This window comes from Mesoplodon mirus, assembly GCF_964341445.2.
Source record: "Mesoplodon mirus genome assembly, chromosome: 7".
Taxonomy (NCBI): Eukaryota; Metazoa; Chordata; class Mammalia; order Artiodactyla; family Ziphiidae; genus Mesoplodon; species Mesoplodon mirus.
In genome coordinates, this window is record NC_138983.1 from 52494450 (window position 1) to 52514651 (window position 20202).

A 20202-nucleotide genomic window follows, 5' to 3' on the forward strand; every position below is an offset into this window, starting at 1 on the left:
GAGCTGGACTGCTAACTGCAATGCCTCCTGGGAGATGGAGTTCGAAGTCGACGCGCCGAGCTGCAAAGAGCCCATGGAGGACTACAAGTCCCCGAGCGCAGCGCGCGGGTCCCGGGCCGCCACGCCCCTAGACTGGGCTCCGGCCCTCCGCCCCCCTCGCAAAGCTGCGCTGGCCGCCCGCGGAGGGGAGGTTGCCGAGCGAGGGCAGGAGGTGGGTGCGGCGCGGCCGGGGGCACGGGGCGCAGGGAGTGCTGGTGAGGGAATGGCCCACCTGGGCACCTGTCCTACCACGAGAGGTCATCTCGCCTACCCTAGCCTCGCCATTCTCATCTGTGCAATGGGGATAGCAACGCCCGTGGCTTGGGGGGAGGGGACGTTTATGGAGAAGAAGGGGCGGAGCGGGTGGAAGGAGCCTGGATGGCTGGTGATAGTAAGAAAAGCCCGGATAATAAGGGCCGAGACCGTGGGAGGAGTCTGGTGGGTGGGGCATGGAGGGGCGGGGTCTCTAGATAAGGAGAACACGCGTGAGATCGGAGAAGGGGCTGCAGAGTGGATGCTGAGAAAGCCAATGAAGCAAGCCTGGGATGGATTGGGTGGAATGGGCCGAAGAGCATTGGGGAGGGAGGGGTGGAGACGCAAACATGAAAAGGATCCCTCTCGGCCCTGGAAAGCCCAGTGTCAGCAGCGCTGATATGGTTTGGGTAAGAGGTTGCCCGAATGGGTAAATGCCTGTGGATGCACAGAACACCTTTTTTTCCTTGTGACTAGAAGTAAAGAGCCCGTCCCATGAACTCTGCGTCACATATATGGGCTCATTCAATTCACACCCTATGAAGACAGCACCATATCTCTTTACAGTTGAGGAACCTGAGGCTCAGAGAAGTAAAGTGACTTGCCTAAAGCCACCCAGGATTCCTTACTCCAAAGAGCCCGCTTTTTTTCCCTGCACTGCACGGAGGTAGAGGTTTAATCTGTAGTGAATGGCAGGGAACAGACGAAAGTGTCCATGTCCTGCCCTTAACAGGTTGTGTGACAGGACCATCTTCCTCAACCCTTCTCAGTGCCAACCTAAGGCAACCCTCCTGTGCTTATTGTTAGGATGAAATGAGGGGATGGATTTGAAAGCCATTTGTTTATAAATTATCCTTGTTGTGAGGAACAGGAAGACCATAAGGAAGAGTGGTCAAAATGAGGTGCTTGGGCCTGAGGAAAACCACAAGGTGAAGCCTGAGGGTGAGCCAAGAGGATGAAGGAAAATTCTGGAAGAGGGTGGGGATGGTGATAGTTATTGGAAGTCTGCACCAGATGAAAGAATATTTTGCTGTGCAAGCCAGGTCAGGTGGCTTCCCTTCTCCAGCCACTTTTCGCAGTTGGCCAACTCCTTTAGGGGTCCATGTGTGTCACCTGAGTCTGGGAAGCACCTTTTCTCTCTGTGGTGTGGGCATAATGGAGCAGCCTGTGAGCGTCTTAGAGATATGAACTGGGCAAAACAGGGCTAAAGATACAGCTGTTGGGTGTTGGGGGAGGCCAGGAAGGGTGGTGCCACCAGATAGTCCCCAGGGCTTTGAGCCAGAGTCTTTATCTGGTGGGCTGTGTAAGGTGGGGAAGACAGCTCCAGTTTATTGGGAGACACATTACTCACTTTGAGTGTTGTCATCCTTGAAATTTACCCAACTATGTTCTATCCATCCCCTACACAGTGGGAGTTCTTATATTTACTTCCACGTAATTACCTGGGCCTTGTCCTGTGCCTCAGATTCCAAATTAAAAATTCAAGAGACTATTTCAAAATAAAAAGGTTTTAAAATTCAGGAGAGATTGGTAAACCTCCCTATTGGTAGGTGAGAGTCTGGGACTAGGAAAATGGATCTGACTAAATGGGAGGAGTTGTCCCCCTTCCCCTGCCTGCCTACTTCTTGGGGTACAGAGAGGGGAGATCCCTGTCCTAACAGGGTGGCCAGACACCCATTTACTTAAGGAAAGTGGGCCTTGGTAAGGAGTGAGAATAAAATGCTCTGGGGATGCAAAGAAGGGAAGAATGAATTGCAGCTGAGGGGCCTGGCAGATGACTGGCATTTTCTTTGCAGTGCAGGCAGAGGGATAGCAGATGCCAAACTGCAAAGATAGGAGAGGGCCTGGCGTGGTCTATAAAGTAGGGATAATAATAAGCACCTTCATCTATGAGATTAACATGCATAAAGTGCATAGCACAATAGTAACTGCTCGGTAAATGTCAGCCATTTTTATTACTGCTATTGTTATGATCACCATCATATGCCCAAGAATTGGTCTAGGGCCACACAGCTAATAAAGGGGCAGAGCCTGATTCAAATGTAGGCCCAGGTGATGCCAAAGCCCGTGCACTTTCCTCTCCCCACAAAGCCCCTACAGTTCTTTCTACCCATCCACATCTTTGAGGCCCAGAAGTGGCCCCTCTTTGTTAACATTCTTGGTAAGCCATGACAGGAGTTTCTTTTCTGCTGTAGTAGCAGAGACTCTGGGTTCAGGAGAAAGCAGGGGAAACAAGTCCTAAACAGCCATCTTCTCCCAGCCTGGATCTCAGCATGGAGACGGGCAGGCCTAGTGTTGTGGTTTCTGTGGGGGGTTTAGTCTATGTAGAAAGACCACTCGGATTTAAATTCTAACCCCTCCACCGACTGCGGGCTATTTTAGCTAAGCCCTGGTTGGCTTCCTCCAGAGCGCTGAGATCTCAGGAGAAGATCATAAGATGTTAATGCTTCTTAGTAGTAGTAATAACATCTAATATTTATGGGATCTGGCTATTTATTGGGGCCAGGCACACTGACTGGAACTTTACATCTACAGTCCCAGGAGGCAAGTGTTCTTTTCTTGCCCCTTCCTTCAAAATAAAAATATTTTTAGAAATTTCAAGCCTACAGAAAAGTTTAAAGAATAGCCTTTCACCTAGATGCACCAATTCACATTGCCGATTTTGCTTTTACACACGCACATTTTTTGCTGAGCTATTGAAAAGTTATAGGCATCTCCACACTTGGCCCCTAAATTCTTCAGCATGTATCTCCTAATTATAACATTTTGCAACATAACCATAACACCGTTATCATACCTAAGAAAATTAGCAAGAACTCAATATTGTCTAATAAACAGTTGAGATTCAAATTTCTCCAACTGCCAAAAAAATCTCATATTTTTTTAAATCAGATACAGTCAAGATTCATTGATTGCATTTAATTATATCTCTTTAAGCAACTCATTTAATCTAGATAGAGCCCCTCTACCTGTTTAAACTTATTTTATAAATAATTGGGTTCAGTTTGGTTTTTTGTTTTTGTTTTTTCTGGCAATGTTGTGTACTTATTGAATCACATTAGGAGGCATATGATACCAGAGTCCTACTATCCATGAATGCTAAGTTTGATTATTGGATAAGGTAACAGCCTGATCTCTCTATAAAAGGGTAAGTTTTTCCTTCTTGTAACGAACAAGTAGTCTGTAGAGTGATTCTTTGAAACTGTCGGAATTACGTGTGCAGGATAACCTTTCACTCCACATCTGTTGATGATCCTTGCCTGAATAACAACATTGAGGGTTGCAAAATGGTAATTTGCTAATTATGTCATTCTTTGTATACTTATTAGCTGGTATTGTTTGTTACAGAATAACTTTTTCTGTGTGTGTGTGTGTGTGTGTGTGTGTGTGTTTGTCTTTCTCATTCCCTCTCCTGTCCCTCTCTTTTTTCTTTTTGGAGTAACATAGACTCATGGTTCTGTTTTGGGTTTTTTTTGCGGTACACAGGCCTCTCACTGTTATGGCCTCTCCTGCCGCGGAGCACAGGCTCCGGATGCGCAGGCCCAGCGGCCATGGCCCACGGGCCCAGCCGCTCCACGGCATGCGGGATCCTCCCAGACCGAGGCACGAACCTGTGTCCCCTGCATCGGCAGGCGGACTCTCAACCACTGCGCCACCAGGGAAGCCCTCATGATTATTTTTTTTAACTCAATGTGTTATAACCTATTATCATCATTAATCTTTTTGGCGTTCAAATTATCCCAAATTTGGCCAATGAGAGTCCCTTCAGGTCTGCTCCTGTGTTTTGGTTTTTGTTCTGGTTTTTTTTGGGGGGGAGATATAATTGACATATAACATTGTATTCATTTTAGGTGTAAACATGATTTGATATGTGTATATATTGAAAAATGGTCACCACACAGTTACAAAATTTTTTTTTCTTGTGATGAGAACGTTTAAGATCTGCAGATCTGCATTCTTTTGACTTCACCTCAGTAATCTTTGACTTCTTTGCTGTCTGAAAGAGATGTTCCAGGCTCACCTTAAACTTTTCCTGTCAAAGTACTGGAAGTACTGGAATCATCAGTTCCTCCAGGAAGCCCTGGTTTCCTTTAGTAGGAGACAACATTTAAAAAACGAGATCTGGGGTCAGGTGTGCTCATTGCTACTTGGGTTTCATTGCTAGGCTCTTGAGCAGAGCTAAGAAATGATAGATGGATGGATAGATAGATAGATAATTATCAATGCCTTGTAGATTCATTGTTAAAACAATTGGTCCTCACTGTGTAAAAGCAGTAGATTGAATGTAAAATAGCTTCATTATGGAAGCTCAGTGAGCAGTAATGTAGGGAATTGCACAGAAAGAGCCCTTGCCTGTGCTAAGGCTCTGTGAGTGTATGGGCTGTTGGCTAGGACCTCTGTGTCTGGGTTCAGTCTCTTGCTCAGGACCCGGGTTAGAGAAGACCCCAGGCTGCCTCCAAAGGACTGGTCCTCTGAGCAGTGTCCAAACCTGAAACCTCCCAGAGGCTGTGACTCAGAGGTCAAGAATGGACACAAAGCCCTGGGCCAGGGACTCATCTTCCTTGGTTTGTGAAATAAAGATAATGTGATCTGTCCTGCCTGCATCCCAGAGTTGTTGTAAGGATCAATATATATTTATTTTTTTTAATTGCTAATCAGTCTTTTCAACACATTTATTATGAAATTCCTTCCCCTTTTCATTGTCTTAATACCATAGTTCATTGCCTTATAGTCTGATTTCCTACATTAAACTAAGATATATTATGCTTTTTCAAATATTCTTTCAGGTTATCACTCACCAATTTTTCCAAAATAAGATTTTACTCTTTTTTTTTTAATCTTTTGAAAAAATACTTTTGGGAGTTGGACTAGGATAGCGTAACAACTGTAATTAATTTTAGAAGAACAACTTTAAGATATTCCCTCTCAGAATCATCACAGGTCTCTCTTTATTCAAATCCTGTTTATGCTTCGTAATAAAATGTCATAGCTTTGTTTCTGAAGGGGGCACAGGCTTTGAAGAGAGACCTCACTTGGAATTCTAACTCTGCTACCTCTAGCTGTGTGATCTTAAGCAGCTGTCTTCACCATTCTGTGCTTCAGTTTTATAATCCAGAAAATTGGGATGATAATCGTACCTACCTCACAGCCTCGGTGTGGTGTTGTAATGAGATAATCTACAGGAAAATGCCTCACATAGCTCGGGACATGTCCTCAGTGCTCAGGAAATGTTGATTCTCTGTGCACTGGTCTCATGTAGGTCAGAATCAAATTGAGGGGCAGGTTTGAGAGCACCTGGTAAGAGATAGGAGGAGACAAGTGATGAACCTCTCCAAGGGGTTTGGCTGCTGAATTCCCAAGGAAGTCATTCAGAGCATGGCAGTCAGACAGGCCTGGGCTGGATCCTGGCTCTGCCACTGCTTTCTTTGGGCAAGTTACCTACCTCTTAGAGCCTCAGGTTCTATTTTGTTAAGTAAAGATAATACTTTCCTCAAAGGAATGTTACAAGGATTAAATGAGTTAATGTGTATAATGCACCTAGCACAGGTAGGGTACCCAATAAGTACTCACCAGGCCATAGCTGTGTCCCTCGTGAGGCCTGCGGGAATGGAGACATAGTTTTAAAGTAGGACTCTCTAGAGCGATGTCTTGACTGCCCTTTCTTATGGGACACCTACTCTCAAAGCATTATATTTCCTTTGTTACAATTAGAGGTTGCAACCGGGTGATTTTTCAGGCCCCAGACTGGGATTGGCCCTTCACATGGTACCAGGCTGGGCCTTAAGATCCACCACCCCTCGTTTTGGCCACAGACCCATTTCAGGGAGGAGAGAATTTCCAGCCAACTCCCAAGTTCCCAGGCCCCCTGGCCTTCCCTGCCCAGTCAGATGGTCTGAGGATCCGCATGGCATAATTTCCTGGTTTTCTCAGAGAGGGAAATAGGCTGATCTTTTTCTTGGTTCTTTTCAAGTAGAGAGGCAGACTTGGAAAGTCTCCTGCTTAAGAAAAATTATTTGTTCAGACACAGTGGTAGGGTTTCTTTTATCTCCTATTTCGTGGTTCAGTTTGCATTCTCATTCATCTTTTCTAATCTGGCTTTTAAAAACCTGGCTTTTTGTGTTTTGCTGCTTTGCCATTAAGCATCATGAGTTGGTATTAAAATAGAAGGGTATAGACCTCTAGCGGGCTTGTCGTGTGTCAGCTATGGAGGGGCTCCAGGCCATCCAGGATCCTGTCCCCAGATCCTCCGATGTGAGTGGGCAGAGTCCCAGGCCAGCCATGAACTAGCTGCCGAAAGACCTACCGCAGTCTGATCTGGACAGAGAATAAGGGAGTATGCATCTCCCACTCACGCTGGGACCTCAAGGTGGGAAGGGGAAACTATCAGAGGTGTTGGACTCACGCTGACCTGGATTCAGATCGCAGCTCCTCCAGTGACTAGCTCTGTAACCTTGAGCAGTCTCTTAACCTTTCTGAGCCTCAGTTTCCTTATCTGTAAAATAGAGATAATAGCATCTATCTCACAGGGTGCTTGTAACGACATCAAATGAGGTCATGCATGTACAGAATCAGCACAAGAGTATCATCCTCTGTACTTTTCTATATATTTTTATTAAAAATAAATAAAATGCTACCATGAGTTAGGCGAAGCATTATAAAAGCAGGAGGTGTTGTGCTCAGCAGGTGGTAGCTAGTATCTTATCAAGCAAGCTGCATAGCAGTATTTTAAAAGGCTACTTCAGGGATTCTCACACTTGCTGAAGCTATTAAACAGCCTTTTGTTGCTATTACAACTCTCAGCAACCTGTGCAGTGGGAAGAGACTGAACTTTCCGCTGGCTGGCTGTGTGTCCTGGGCAAGTCCTCAGTCTTTCTGAGTCTCTGTTTCCTGTCTGCCAAACAGAATGATGCCTGCTTTGTAGGATTGCTATATGAATTAAAAGGGCTGATGGGTGTAAAGGCCTCGGATGTAGTGGAATGCTCAGTGCATGTTCATTCCTTCCTCTCTCAGCCCCTGTCCCAGAGTCCCCCCAGCACCTACTGTGTGCCAGGCAGTGAATATGCAGGAACACTGCTCTCACAGAGGTCACAAGCTAGGCAGTGGTTTTCACAATTTTTATCACAACCCACAGTATGAAGGTACACTCTATATCACAATCCAGTTCCTCTTCCTTTCTCTGTCTGTGTGTGTCTCTCTCTCACACACAGACACAAAGGAAACAAAAGTTTCACAACACTATATATGTAAAACTGGTTATAACCCAGTGTATTGTATTGTCCGTGACACAGTCACAGTCTTGATTTTTTTCCCAATTTATGAAGGCATAATTTTTTTTTTTTTTTTTTTTTTTTTTTTTTTTTTTGTGGTATGCGGGCCTCTCACTGCTGTGGCCTCTCCCGTTGCGGAGCACAGGCCCCGGACGCGCAGGCCCAGCAGCCACGGCCCACGGGCCCAGCCGCTCCGCGGCACATGGGATCCCCCCAGACCGGGGCACGAACCCGCATCCCCTGCATCGGCAGGCGGACTCTCAACCACTGCGCCACCAGGGAGGCCCTGAAGGCATAATTTATGTGCAGTAAAAGTCACCCTTTTTAGGTATACAGTTATATGAATTTTTATAATCTTTATACAGTCATTTGTCTACCAGCACATCAAGATATAGAATATTTCCATCACTCCAAAATATTCCTTCATGCCTGTTTGTAGCCAGTCTTACCCCTAGCCTCTCCAGTCACTGATCTGATTTCTGTCTCTCTAGTTTTGTCTTTTCCAGAATGTTGTATAAATAAAATCATATGCCATGTAACCTTTTGAGGCGGGCTGCTTTCACTTAATAGAATGCTTTTGAGATTCTTCTGTGTTGTGGTGTGTGTCAGTAGCTAGTTCCTTTATATTGCTGACTCATATTCCATTGTATGGATATACCACAATTTGTTTATCATTTACATTTTAGTTTCTGGGATTGGGCAATTCCAAATAAAGCTGCTATAATCATTCACACATGGTTTTTTTTTTTTTTTTTTTTTTTTGCTTTATAACAAATTTAATCAGTTATACATATACATATGTTTCCATATCCCCTCCCTTTTGCGTCTCCCTCCCACCCTCCCTATCCCACCCCTCCAGGCGGTCACAAAGTACCGAGCTGATCTCCCTGTGGTATGCGGCTGCTTCCCACTAGCTATCTACCTCACGTTTGGTAGTGTATATATGTCCATGCCGCTCTTTCACTTTGTCACAGCTTACCCTTCCCCCTCCCCATATCCTCAAGTCCATTCTCTAGTAGGTCTGTGTCTTTATTCCTGTCTTACCCCTATGTTCTTCATGACATTTTTTTTTCTTAAATTCCATATATATGTGTTAGCATACAGTATTTGTCTTTCTCTTTCTGACTTACTTCACTCTGTATGACAGACTCTAGGTCTATCCACCTCATTACAAATAGCTCAATTTCATTTCTTTTTATGGCTGAGTAATATTCCATTGTATATATGTGCCACATCTTCTTTATCCATTCATCCGATGATGGACACTTAGGCTGTTTCCATCTCCGGGCTATTGTAAATAGGGCTGCTATGAACATTTTGGTACATGTCTCTTTTTGAATTATGGTTTTCTCAGGGTATATGCCCAGTAGTGGGATTGCTGGGTCATAGGGTAGTTCTATTTGTAGTTTTTTAAGGAACCTCCATACTGTTCTCCATAGTGGCTGTACCAATTCACATTCCCACCAGCAGTGCAAGAGTGTTCCCTTTTTTCCACACCCTCTCCAGCATTTATTGTTTCTAGATTTTTTGATGATGGCCATTCTGACTGGTGTGAGATGATATCTCATGGTAGTTTTGATTTGCATTTCTCTAATGAGTAAAGATGTTGAGCATCCTTTCATGTGTTTGTTGGCAGTCTGTATATCTTCTGTGGAGAAATGTCTATTTAGGTCTTCTGCCCATTTTTGGATTGGGTTGTTTGTTTTTTTGATATTGAGCTGCATGAGCTGCTTATAAATTTTGGAGATTAATCCTTTGTCAGTTACTTCATTTGCAAATATTTTCTCCCATTCTGAGGGTTGTCTTTTGGTCTTGTTTATGGTTTCCTTTGCTGTGCAAAAGCTTTTAAGTTTCATTAGGTCCCATGTGTTTATTTTTGTCTTTATTTCCATTTCTCTAGGAGGTGGGTCAAAAAGGATCTTGCTGTGATTTATGTCATAGAGTGTTCTGCCTATGTTTTCCTCTAAGAGTTTGATAGTGTCTGGCCTTACATTTAGGTCTTTAATCCATTTTGAGCTTATTTTTGTGTATGGTGTTAGGGAATGATCTAATCTCATACTTTTACATGTCCCTATCCAGTTTTCCCAGCACCACTTATTGAAGAGACTGTCCTTTCTCCACTGTACATTCCTGCCTCCTTTATCAAAGATAAGGTGACCATATGTCCGTGGGTTTAACTCTGGGCTTTCTATCCTGTTCCATTGATCTATCTTTCTGTTTTTGTGCCAGTACCATACTGTCTTGATTACTGTAGCTTTGTAGTATAGTCTGAAGTCAGGGAGCCTGATTCCTCCAGCTCCATTTTTCGTTCTCAAGATTGCTTTGGCTATTCGGGGTCTTTTGTGTTTCCATACAAATTGTGAAATTTTTTGTTCTAGTTCTGTGAAAAATGCCATTGGTAGTTTGATAGGGATTGCATTGAATCTGTAGATTGCTTTGGGTAGTAGAGTCATTTTCACAATGTTGATTCTTCCAATCCAAGAACATGGTACATCTCTCCATCTATTTGTATCATCTTTAATTTCTTTCATCAGTGTCTTATAATTTTCTGCATACAGGTCTTTTGTCTCCTTAGGTAGGTTTATTCCTAGATATTTTATTCTTTTTGTTGCAATGGTAAATGGGAGTGTTTCCTTGATTTCACTTTCAGATTTTTCATCATCAGTATATAGGAATGCCAGAGATTTCTGTGCATTAATTTTGTATCCTGCAACTTTACCAAATTCATTGATTAACTCTAGTAGTTTTCTGGTAGCATCTTTAGGATTCTCTATGTATAGTATCATGTCATCTGCAAACAGTGACAGCTTTACTTCTTCTTTTCCAATTTGGATTCCTTTTATTTCCTTTTCTTCTCTGATTGCTGTGGCTAAAACTTCCAAAACTAGGTTGAATAAGAGTGGTGAAAGTGGGCAACCTTGTCTAGTTCCTGATCTTAGTGGAAATGGTTTCAGTTTTTCACCATTGAGGACGATGCTGGCTGTGGGTTTGTCATATATGGCCTTTATTATGTTGAGGAAAGTTCCCTCTATGCCTACTTTCTGCAGGGTTTTTATCATAAATGGGTGTTGAATTTTGTCGAAAGCTTTCTCTGCATCTATTGAGATGATCATATGGTTTTTCTCCTTCAGTTTGTTAATATGGTGTATCACGTTGATTGATTTGCGTATATTGAAGAATCCTTGCATTCCTGGAATAAACCCCACTTGATCATGGTGTATGATCCTTTTAATGTGCTGTTGGATTCTGTTTGCTAGTATTTTGTTGAGGATTTTTGCATCTATGTTCATCAGTGATATTGGCCTGTAGTTTTCTTTCTTTGTGACATCCTTGCCTGGTTTTGGTATCAAGGTGATGGTGGCCTCGTAGAATGAGTTTGGGAGTGTTCCTCCCTCTGCTATATTTTGGAAGAGTTTCATAAGGATAGGTGTTAGCTCTTCTCTAAATGCTTGATAGAATTCGCCTGTGAAGCCATCTGGTCCTGGGCTTTTGTTTGTTGGAAGATTTTTTATCACAGTTTCAATTTCAGTGCTTGTGATTGGTCTGTTCATATTTTCTATTTCTTCCTGATTCAGTCTTGGCAGGTTGTGCATTTCTAAGAATTTGTCCATTTCTTCCAGGTTGTCCATTTTATTGGCATAGAGTTGCTTATAGTAATCTCTCATGATCTTTTGTATTTCTGTAGTGTCAGTTGTTACTTCTCCTTTTTCATTTCTAATTCTATTGATTTGAGTCTTCTCCCTTTTTTTCTTGATGAGTCTGGCTAATGGTTTATCAATTTTGTTTATCTTCTCAAAGAACCAGCTTTTAGTTTTATTGATCTTTGCTATCGTTTCCTTCATTTCTTTTTCATTTATTTCTGATCTGATTTTTATGATTTCTTTCCTTCTGCTAACTTTGGGATGTTTTTGTTCTTCTTTCTCTAATTGCTTTAGGTGCAAGGTTAGGTTGTTTATTCGAGATGTTTCCTGTTTCTTAAGGTGGGATTGTATTGCTATAAACTTCCCTCTTAGAACTGCTTTTGCTGCATCCCATAGGTTTTGGGTCGTCGTGTCTCCACTGTCATTTGTTTCTAGGTATTTTTTAATTTCCTCTTTGATTTCTTCAGTGATCACTTCGTTATTAAGTAGTGTATTGTTTAGCCTCCATGTGTTTGTATTTTTTACAGCTCTTTTCCTGTAATTGATATCTAGTCTCATAGCATTGTGGTCGGAAAAGATACTTGATACAATTTCAATTTTCTTAAATTTACCAAGGCTTGATTTGTGACCCAAGATATGATCTATCCTGGAGAATGTTCCATGAGCACTTGAGAAAAATGTGTATTCTGTTGTTTTTGGATGGAATGTCCTATAAATATCAATTAAGTCCATCTTGTTTAATGTATCATTTAAAGCTTGTGTTTCCTTATTTATTTTCATTTTGGATGATCTGTTCATTGGTGAAAGTGGGGTGTTAAAGTCCCCTACTATGAGTGTGTTACTGTCGATTTCTCCTTTTATGGCTGTTAGTATTTGCCTTATGTATTGAGGTGCTCCTATGTTGGGTGCATAAATATTTACAATTGTTATATCTTCTTCTTGGATCGATCCCTTGATCATTATGTAGTGTCCTTCTTTGTCTCTTCTAGTAGTCCTTATTTTAAAGTCTATTTTGTCTGATATGAGAATTGCTACTCCAGCTTTCTTTTGGTTTCCATTTGCATGGAATATCTTTTTCCATCCCCTTACTTTCAGTCTGTACACACATGGGTTTTTGCATGGACATGCGTCTTCATTTCTCTGGGATAAATATCTAGGAGTAGGGTTGATGGGTCATATCGTAACTGGATGCCAAAAGCTGTTTTCTACTGTGGTTGCACCGTTTTGCATTCTCACTGGCAATATATAAGAATTTCTATTGCTCTATGTACTTATCAGCGTTTGGTATTGTCACATTTTTCATTTGAGCCATTGTAATAGGTATACTGTGGTTTTAATTTTCATGTCCCTAATAACTAAGGATACCAAGCATCTTTTCATGTGATTATTTGTCATCTGTATATCTTCTCAGTGAAGGTGCTTGTTCAGATCTTCTGCCCACTTTTTAGTTGGGTTGTTTATTTTCTTACTGAGTTTTGAGAGTTCTTTATATATTCTGGTTAACAATCATGTATCAGATAGGTGTTTTGAAAATATTTTCTTGCAGTTTGTGTCTCATTTTCATTTTTTTTTTTAAATAATTTTTTAAATTTATTTATTTATTTTTGGCTGTGTTGGGTCTTCATTGCTGCACGCGGGCTTTCTCTGGTTGCGGCAAGTGGGGGCTACTCTTCGTTGCGGTGCACAAGCGTCTCATTGCGGTGGCTTCTCTTGTTGTGGAGCACGGGCTCTAGAGCGCAGGCTCAGTAGTTGTGGCACGGGGGCTTCAGTAGTTGTGGCTCGTGGGCTCTAGAGCATAGGCTCAGTAGTTGTGGTGCACGGGCTTAGCTGCTCCGCGGCATGTGGGATCTTCCCAGACCAGGGCTTGAACCCGTGTCCCCTGAATTGGCAAGCGGATTCTCAACCATTGCGCCACCAGGGAAGCCCTCATTTTCATTTTTTTTTAACAGTGTCTTTCGAAGAGGAGAAGTTTTTCATTTGGATGAAGTCTAGTATATTAAATTTTCTATGGTTTGTGCCTCTTAGGTCCTATCCAAGAAATCTTTGCCTAACAGAAAATCACAAAGATTTTCTCCTAGAAGTCTTATAGTTTTAAAAAGATTTTACGTTTAGGTCTGTGATCCATTTTGAGTTAATTTTCATATATGTTACAAGATATGAGTTGAGGTTCTTTTTTTGCATATGGATATCCAGTGATCTTCATCTTGAGAAAGCCAGGGAAGAGGGCCATATGCAAAGCAGATCATTACATGATGGAATGGTGGGCTGTGCAAGGGACCAGAAACCCCAAGAGGAGAGCTGGGAAGGTGGAGATCTGGGGACTGCCTTATCGAGGCAGTGACTCATAGGCTGGGCCTTACAGGTTGACTGCGGAGATGGTGGAGAAAGTGAAGAAGGGTGGTATGAGGAGAGCAAAGGCAGGGCAGGTGAGGGTGGATGCGGAGGTGTCAGGAGTCCCGGAGCATAGAGTGTGGGGAGAGTCAGGATTAGAGGTGAGATTGGATGAGCAGGGTGGTTAGGGCAGGCAGTACTATGTCAGGAAAATCGGCCTGCAAACTAAAATGGAAGGTGGACAGAAAGGCGGAAGGGAGCCAAGTGAGGATGTTAGGGGAGCGGGGATGAGGTCTGAGCTCCAGGAATTGCTGTAGGGACAGGTACAAGGGGACAGTTGAGAAAAATGTTAGGATGCTGAGTCAGGGCTGCCTCACAGGCTCAGGCAGATGGGCGGCTAAGAAGAATCAACAGCAGGTTCTGGGGAAGAGGAGTTCTGTGCGAGGCTTCTGGTACCCATAGAAAATTCAGGTGGAGGTGTCCAAGAGGCAGGCAGCTGGGTACACAGGGGGGCTGGAGCTCCGTGGCCAAACCCGCCTGCCACATTCTTGAAGCTTCTCAGCCCCGCGAGGTGCCAGTTCCTGCCCCCCTGTGTCATTGTGGCTCTCAAACAGAGCCTGTGGATTTGCCATGGTGGACACCGTGGCACTGTGACTAGGAAATAGGGGCTTGAAGGGCTGAGTTCTCTGGCTCCTGGGTCTGGGGAGAATACCACAGGGAGCACCCTCGTCTGGGGTCGGGAGACCTGCCTTCTAACCAGCCTCCGCCCTGACTGACAGCAGCTCCTGGTGCTGCCCTGGACGAATGATCAGGAGCCTCACTGCAGGGGCTCAGGGGCAGGAAGGCAGGTGCTCTGCTGCTTTTGCAAGCAGAAAAATAGGAGTTTGGGTGCCCATCCAAGGGCCCCCAGGTATGCCCTGTGGCTCCTCATTGTCTTCCCTACCCCTGTGCTTTGAGCCCTTCAGAACTAATGTGCTTAGGAGATACGGGGTCTGCAGCCCATAGAACTGTCAGGAAAGACAGCCCAGCCTCTCTGTCGCCTAAGCCTGCTCTTTCCATGGAGCTGAGCCACTTCACAGAGCCTGGGCCTTAAATCAAACAGGAAAAGAGACTGGAAACTAGGTCCGGCTCCTGCCTGGACCCCCTGGAGAGAAAATTGGTCAGACTCAGGCCCCAGGCCAAGCATCCACCTCAGCTGCAGGTCTCAGCACAGCCACCCCCTAGCTTCCTCGGAGCCCTCCCCCTCCCCCTCTCTGTTGGACACCCCCTCCAACACTGTCTCACAGCCCATCTGCTGCAGGCTTCTGCTGATGATTTTGTAACTTCATCATGGGCTTGTTTCTCTTCAGACACTGCAGATGGTTAATGTCTTTCTGCGATATCAAAGTGCCCCATTACACACGGAAAGAATTACCAAGGGCCCTCCCCACAGAGAGTTGGGTGGGACAGCCGAGCATCTTCCACACCCAGCATGGCCTCCACCCGCTGAAGTAAGGGGGTCTCAGTGCAGTCAGCCTCCTCAGAAGGCGGGCGTGGGGTGAGAACTGCCCTGGCCCGCTTGCCACCCCTGCTGGGTGACTTTCGGGAAGTCCCCCTCTTGGACCTCTGTTTTCCCGTCTGGACAGTAAACGTGCCAGAATTAATTCCAGACCTACTCCCACATCTCCTGGTACATCTTCCTTCCTTCCTCCCTTCCTTCCTCCCTCCCTTCCTTCCTCCCTCCCTTCCCCACCCTCCTTCCATCCGTTTCTTTTTTTCTTTCTTTCTTTCATTGTTGAGGTAGAGTTGATTTACAGTATTAGTTTCAGGTTTACAGCACAGAAATTCAAAATTTTTACAGATTATACACCCTTTAAAGTTACTGTACAATATTAGCGATATTCCCTGTGCTGTAATTGGTACATTTCTCTTGTTACTGCACCCTCACTGTCTCTTGCTGTGGTCTCCTCTGCCAGCCCGGGCTCTTCTCAAGGGCAGCACTGGGGCTGATTCCTCCCTGTGCCCTCCACACCCAACATTAGAGGAAGATTGCTGAATTCATTCCACAGGTTGGCTCCTGGGAAAGTATCGTGTTGGAAGCCAAAAAGGTACATCCCCTGATTTCTAGAACCTTAAAGAAAAGTTAGAATCCAAGACTTCAGGTTGAAGGAGACACCAGCCCTAGACACTAGAGGCTGTGAGATCAGTGGGGGAATGGTGGCACAGGGTTGTTAAGGAGCGGAGTGGGTAAAGAGCCTTCAGGAAGGGTGCTTGGTGGCAGAGTCCCACATTTGCACTGACCTCAAAGCAAGTTTCAGAGGAGGCTGGGGTGCCATCATGGTAGAAAAGAGCAGGCCGTTGGGAGCCAAGAGCATCTTCATGGCAAGGCAAGTTGTCAGGGGAGGATGAGAATCCAGAAAGGAGTGTCCAGAGGGTTGAGTGGCCCATTGTGGGCCTGGTGGATAGATGGAAGTGGTACTAATCACAGCCATTTGTTGTGAATTCTTTTAGATGGAAAAAATAATTAAATAAGAAGGCAACATCAGTACAGCAGAAGGAGCACGGGGCTTGGAGTCCTAAATCTCAGAACATCTGTTAAGTCCACCTACAGTGGACCAGTCTTTGGCTAATAAGCATGAATACATTTTTCTTTCTCATATAAAGGAACCTGGGCTTGAATCCTGGCAGGACCCTTCACCGGTCTGAGCATAGGGAATGAATCCTGACAGTTTCCCTTATCTGCACAGTGGGGATGATCGGTGATATTGTCTATGTCAAAGGATAGTATGTGAGCAAAGGTACGTAAGAGCAGCTAGCAGAGCATTCAGTCCAGGCACATTTTCTTTCCTTCCTTAGACCAGTGGTTCTCTGTCCCTGGTGGCGCAGTGGTTGAGAGTCCGCCTGCCGATGCAGGGGACGCGGGTTCGTGCCCCGGTCCGGGAGGATCCCGCATGCCGCGGAGTGGCTGGGCCCGTGAGCCATGGCCGCTGAGCTTGCACGTCCAGAGCCTGTGCTCCGCAATGGGAGAGGCCACAACAGTGAGAGGCCCGCATACCGCAAAAAAAAAGAAAAAAAAAAATAGAGATTCCAGAGAGCTCTCTTGCCCCTTCTGCCATATTAGGACACAGAAGACAACCCTCATCAGACATCAGATCTGCCCCTACCTTGATCCTCAACTTCCCAGCCTCCAGAACTGTGAGAAATAAATGTTTGTTACTTAAGCCACCCAGTCTATAGTATTCTGTTATACCAGCCCCAACAAACTAAGATATCAGATATGGTTAGGTAATGGTCATTTCTTACTTACCTCTCTCTGTAGGAGTACTTCCCAGCATCCCAGCCTCCTGCCATGTCTGACCCCATCACACTGAATGTCGGGGGGAAGCTCTATACAACCTCACTGGCAACCTTGACCAGCTTCCCTGACTCCATGCTGGGCGCCATGTTCAGCGGGAAGATGCCCACCAAGAGGGACAGCCAGGGCCACTGCTTCATTGACCGTGACGGCAAAGTGTTCCGCTACATCCTCAACTTCCTGCGAACCTCCCACCTGGACTTGCCCGAGGACTTCCAGGAGATGGGCCTGCTCCGCAGGGAGGCTGACTTCTACCAGGTGCAGCCCCTGATTGAGGCCCTGCAGGAGAAGGAGGTGGAGCTGTCCAAGGCCGAGAAGAATGCCATGCTCAACATCACGCTGAACCAGCGTGTGCAGACGGTCCACTTCACTGTGCGTGAGGCACCCCAGATCTACAGCCTGTCCTCTTCCAGCATGGAGGTCTTCAATGCCAACATCTTCAGCACCTCTTGCCTCTTCCTTAAGCTCCTGGGCTCCAAGCTCTTCTACTGCTCCAACGGCAACCTATCCTCCATCACCAGCCATTTGCAAGACCCCAACCACCTGACTCTGGACTGGGTGGCCAATGTGGAGGGCCTGCCTGAGGAGGAGTACACCAAGCAGAACCTCAAGAGGCTCTGGGTGGTGCCAGCCAACAAGCAGATCAACAGCTTCCAGGTCTTCATGGAGGAGGTGCTGAAAATCGCGCTGAGTGACGGCTTCTGCATCGATTCTTCTCACCCACACGCTGTGGATTTTATGAACAATAAGATTATTCGATTAATACGGTACAGGTAAAAGGACCCCAGCAACATTGGATGGGGGCTTCCCAAAGCCAAGATCTTGGAGAGTGTCTCGCCAGTGGTGTGAGACAGGCCACTGTACTAACCTGTATTAATCGTGTAGCAGGACTTGATTTCCCCCGTGATGCAGTCCACCTGTAGGAGTCCATGTGTCCTCTTGACAGAGCCACCTTTTTCCTTGCTACTTTGAGCTGGGGATGGGCAGTTTGCTCTAAGTGAAGAGTCTGCCAACATGTCCTAAAGGAGGCCACAGGAGGACTTTTTGGCTAGACAAAGGAACAGCAGTTTTTTCTTGGGTCCAGCTCTCTCTGTACCATTAGGCAGTGCCTCACTTAGCCATCTGTAAACAGAGCCTCTGGTGGAGGGGATGGGGTGAGAACAAGAGGCTCCCTCTAGTTTCCCAGAACATGAAGTACCCAGAGATTCCCATCCTGCCTGCCCCTCCGTCCCTGGGATGTGGCCAGAACCTTGGACTTGCTTGGCTGGCTTGGAAATGAAGTGGGTAGTGAGGGTGGGATTTGAGCCTGGCATGGCCTGAAGGAATTAGCCTCCAGGCAGGGTTCAGAAGACGGGGATATCCCTCTTGACTGGGCCAAATCTAGGCCTTCGGGGATTTCTGGCTTCAGAAATAAGCTGCTGTCCCTGCGAAGATTTGAAAGTATCTGGAGCCAGTGCAATGAAAGGCGCTTCATAATGTGGCCTGATACCTGACTTTTGTAATCCTTTACCCAAGAAGTTGAAGTGTCATTGAAACAGATCATTTAAAACAAATATATTATGGACTCTCAGGGTTGGAAAATGATTCAACAGTCGCTCAGTCCTCCCGCACCCCCAGCACACCCCAGCACATTTGCGGCTGAGGGCTTCTCCCCAGTACCTTCAGGAGATCAACTATCCCTGCTTGCATACCCTCAGTGATAGGAAGCTCATCATCCCCAAGGCCAGCCCCTGCCATAGTTGGCTGTTAGAAAGTCCTTCCTTATATTGAGCTGAAACCTGCCCTTCCACAACCATTTTCTGGTCCTGGTAGACCTTCCTTCTCACCCAAATGTGTATTTTCTCTTTCAAAATAGTCACTTTGAGAGGCCAGATACCTATTTTGAAAATATTATTACTCGCTATTAGGATTCCCCTTGGGATTTGTCTTCAGCACCAAGGTTAGCCCCTTTCATTCCCTGTAAGTCATTCCCATTGTGTCGTGGCCTCGCTTCATTTGTGACCCTCCCTCCTCACCAGACATGACTGTGCATAGCTTTTGATCATCTTCTGTTGAGTTTGAAGATTGCTGCCCCAGAGGAAGGAGACCAGGGTCTTGGCAATGTGTAACAAGGAGCCTAGGAGTGACCTGAACCATAACATTGCCCTTGGAGTAAGCATCCAGCCCTTAAAACACTGCTCTGAAGGATGTGGGCTTCCCCTGCAGTAGTTTCTGGGCATAACCAGCCCATGGACCTCCTTGGGGTGAGACCCTGAGCCACCACTTCCCAGGGGGTGATGAGCAGTGCATGTCTCAAAGCTGCACATTATGATTCATCCCTGGCGTAAGGGTGGCCTTGGGAGTCCCAGAATCTTGCCCACTGGGCAGGGGCCCTCAGACAAAGCCAGAGAAGTCTGGTGCCACAGGTGGCCCTAGGGGATTGTCCGAGGAAGGGGCTTCCCATAGTTACACCCTGTGAATAGGGAGCTTGTACGCTGGGCTGTGGGCAAGGCCACATCCCTTAGGTAATAAAGGTCTTTTCCCCCCTACAGTGGGACCCAGGAGTCTCTGATAACTGTCCCATGCCACCAGGCCAATGGTATTCAGGAAATCCACTCAGGAGAACCCAATTTAGACCAGCCAGCAGAAGCTGTGACCATAGCAGAACAGTTCAAGGAAGAAATCTTATAAATCACCACTGTCTCTTTTTCTTTTCCATAAAAATTCTTTCTCCATCTTTTCAGTGCTTCTTAATTCAAGCAGCTTGACTTTAGAGAAAGCACAGGTCCTGTGAAGCCACTAATTTGCTGTGTGACTTTAGGCAGGTCACTTACCTCACTGAGCCATCTCTGTTTCTTCATCTGTGAAATGTGCATAACAGTAACACATAACCCTACCTACCTCACAGGGCTGTTGTGAGGATCAAATGAAATAATTTATGTGAGAATACAGTATAATTGATAAATGGTTGTTATTATTTTGTGTCTACATATAAGGGAAAAAACCCTGGCTTTGGAATCAAGCTGACCTGGGTCTGGATTCTGGCTCCATCACTTGCTGTGTAACCTTGAACAAGTCCCTGGGCCTCCCTGATTTGTTTCCTCTTCAGATAACAATCCCACCTCCTAGTGTTCTGTGACTTGGTTATGTATGTGAAAATTCCTAGCTAGGCCTGGCCCATAGGAGCTCAATAAATGTTTGCTCTTTTAGGAATAATGATGGACTGTCATGCAGGAGACACCATGAGCATATAACAATTTAACAAGCCTTCTGGGGCACCTGGTGTATGGTCCCCGAGGATGGGAACAGCCACAGATAAGTTTAGTCTGGAAAAGCGTAGAGGGCCACACAGTGTACT

At 45.4% G+C, this 20202-nt stretch overlaps 1 protein-coding gene across 3 annotated transcripts; it reads left to right on the forward strand.

Annotated features, from left to right (window-relative positions):
* The first annotated feature begins 167 nt into the window (after window positions 1-167).
* Window positions 168-19794, forward strand: KCTD21 (potassium channel tetramerization domain containing 21). 3 transcript variants are annotated; one of them, XM_082627764.1, is made up of 2 exons: window positions 168-211; window positions 16830-19794. In XM_082627764.1, the coding sequence occupies exon 2, from the start codon at window positions 16860-16862 to the stop codon at window positions 17640-17642; it is 783 nt and encodes a 260-aa protein (XP_082483890.1). In that variant the 5' UTR covers window positions 168-211; window positions 16830-16859; the 3' UTR covers window positions 17643-19794. The 3 variants fall into 3 exon arrangements, with proteins under 3 accessions (XP_082483890.1, XP_082483891.1, XP_082483889.1); XM_082627765.1 differs by lacking the exon at window positions 168-211 and adding an exon at window positions 237-254; XM_082627763.1 differs by lacking the exon at window positions 168-211 and adding an exon at window positions 654-701.
* Window positions 19795-20202: the final 408 nt, after the last annotated feature.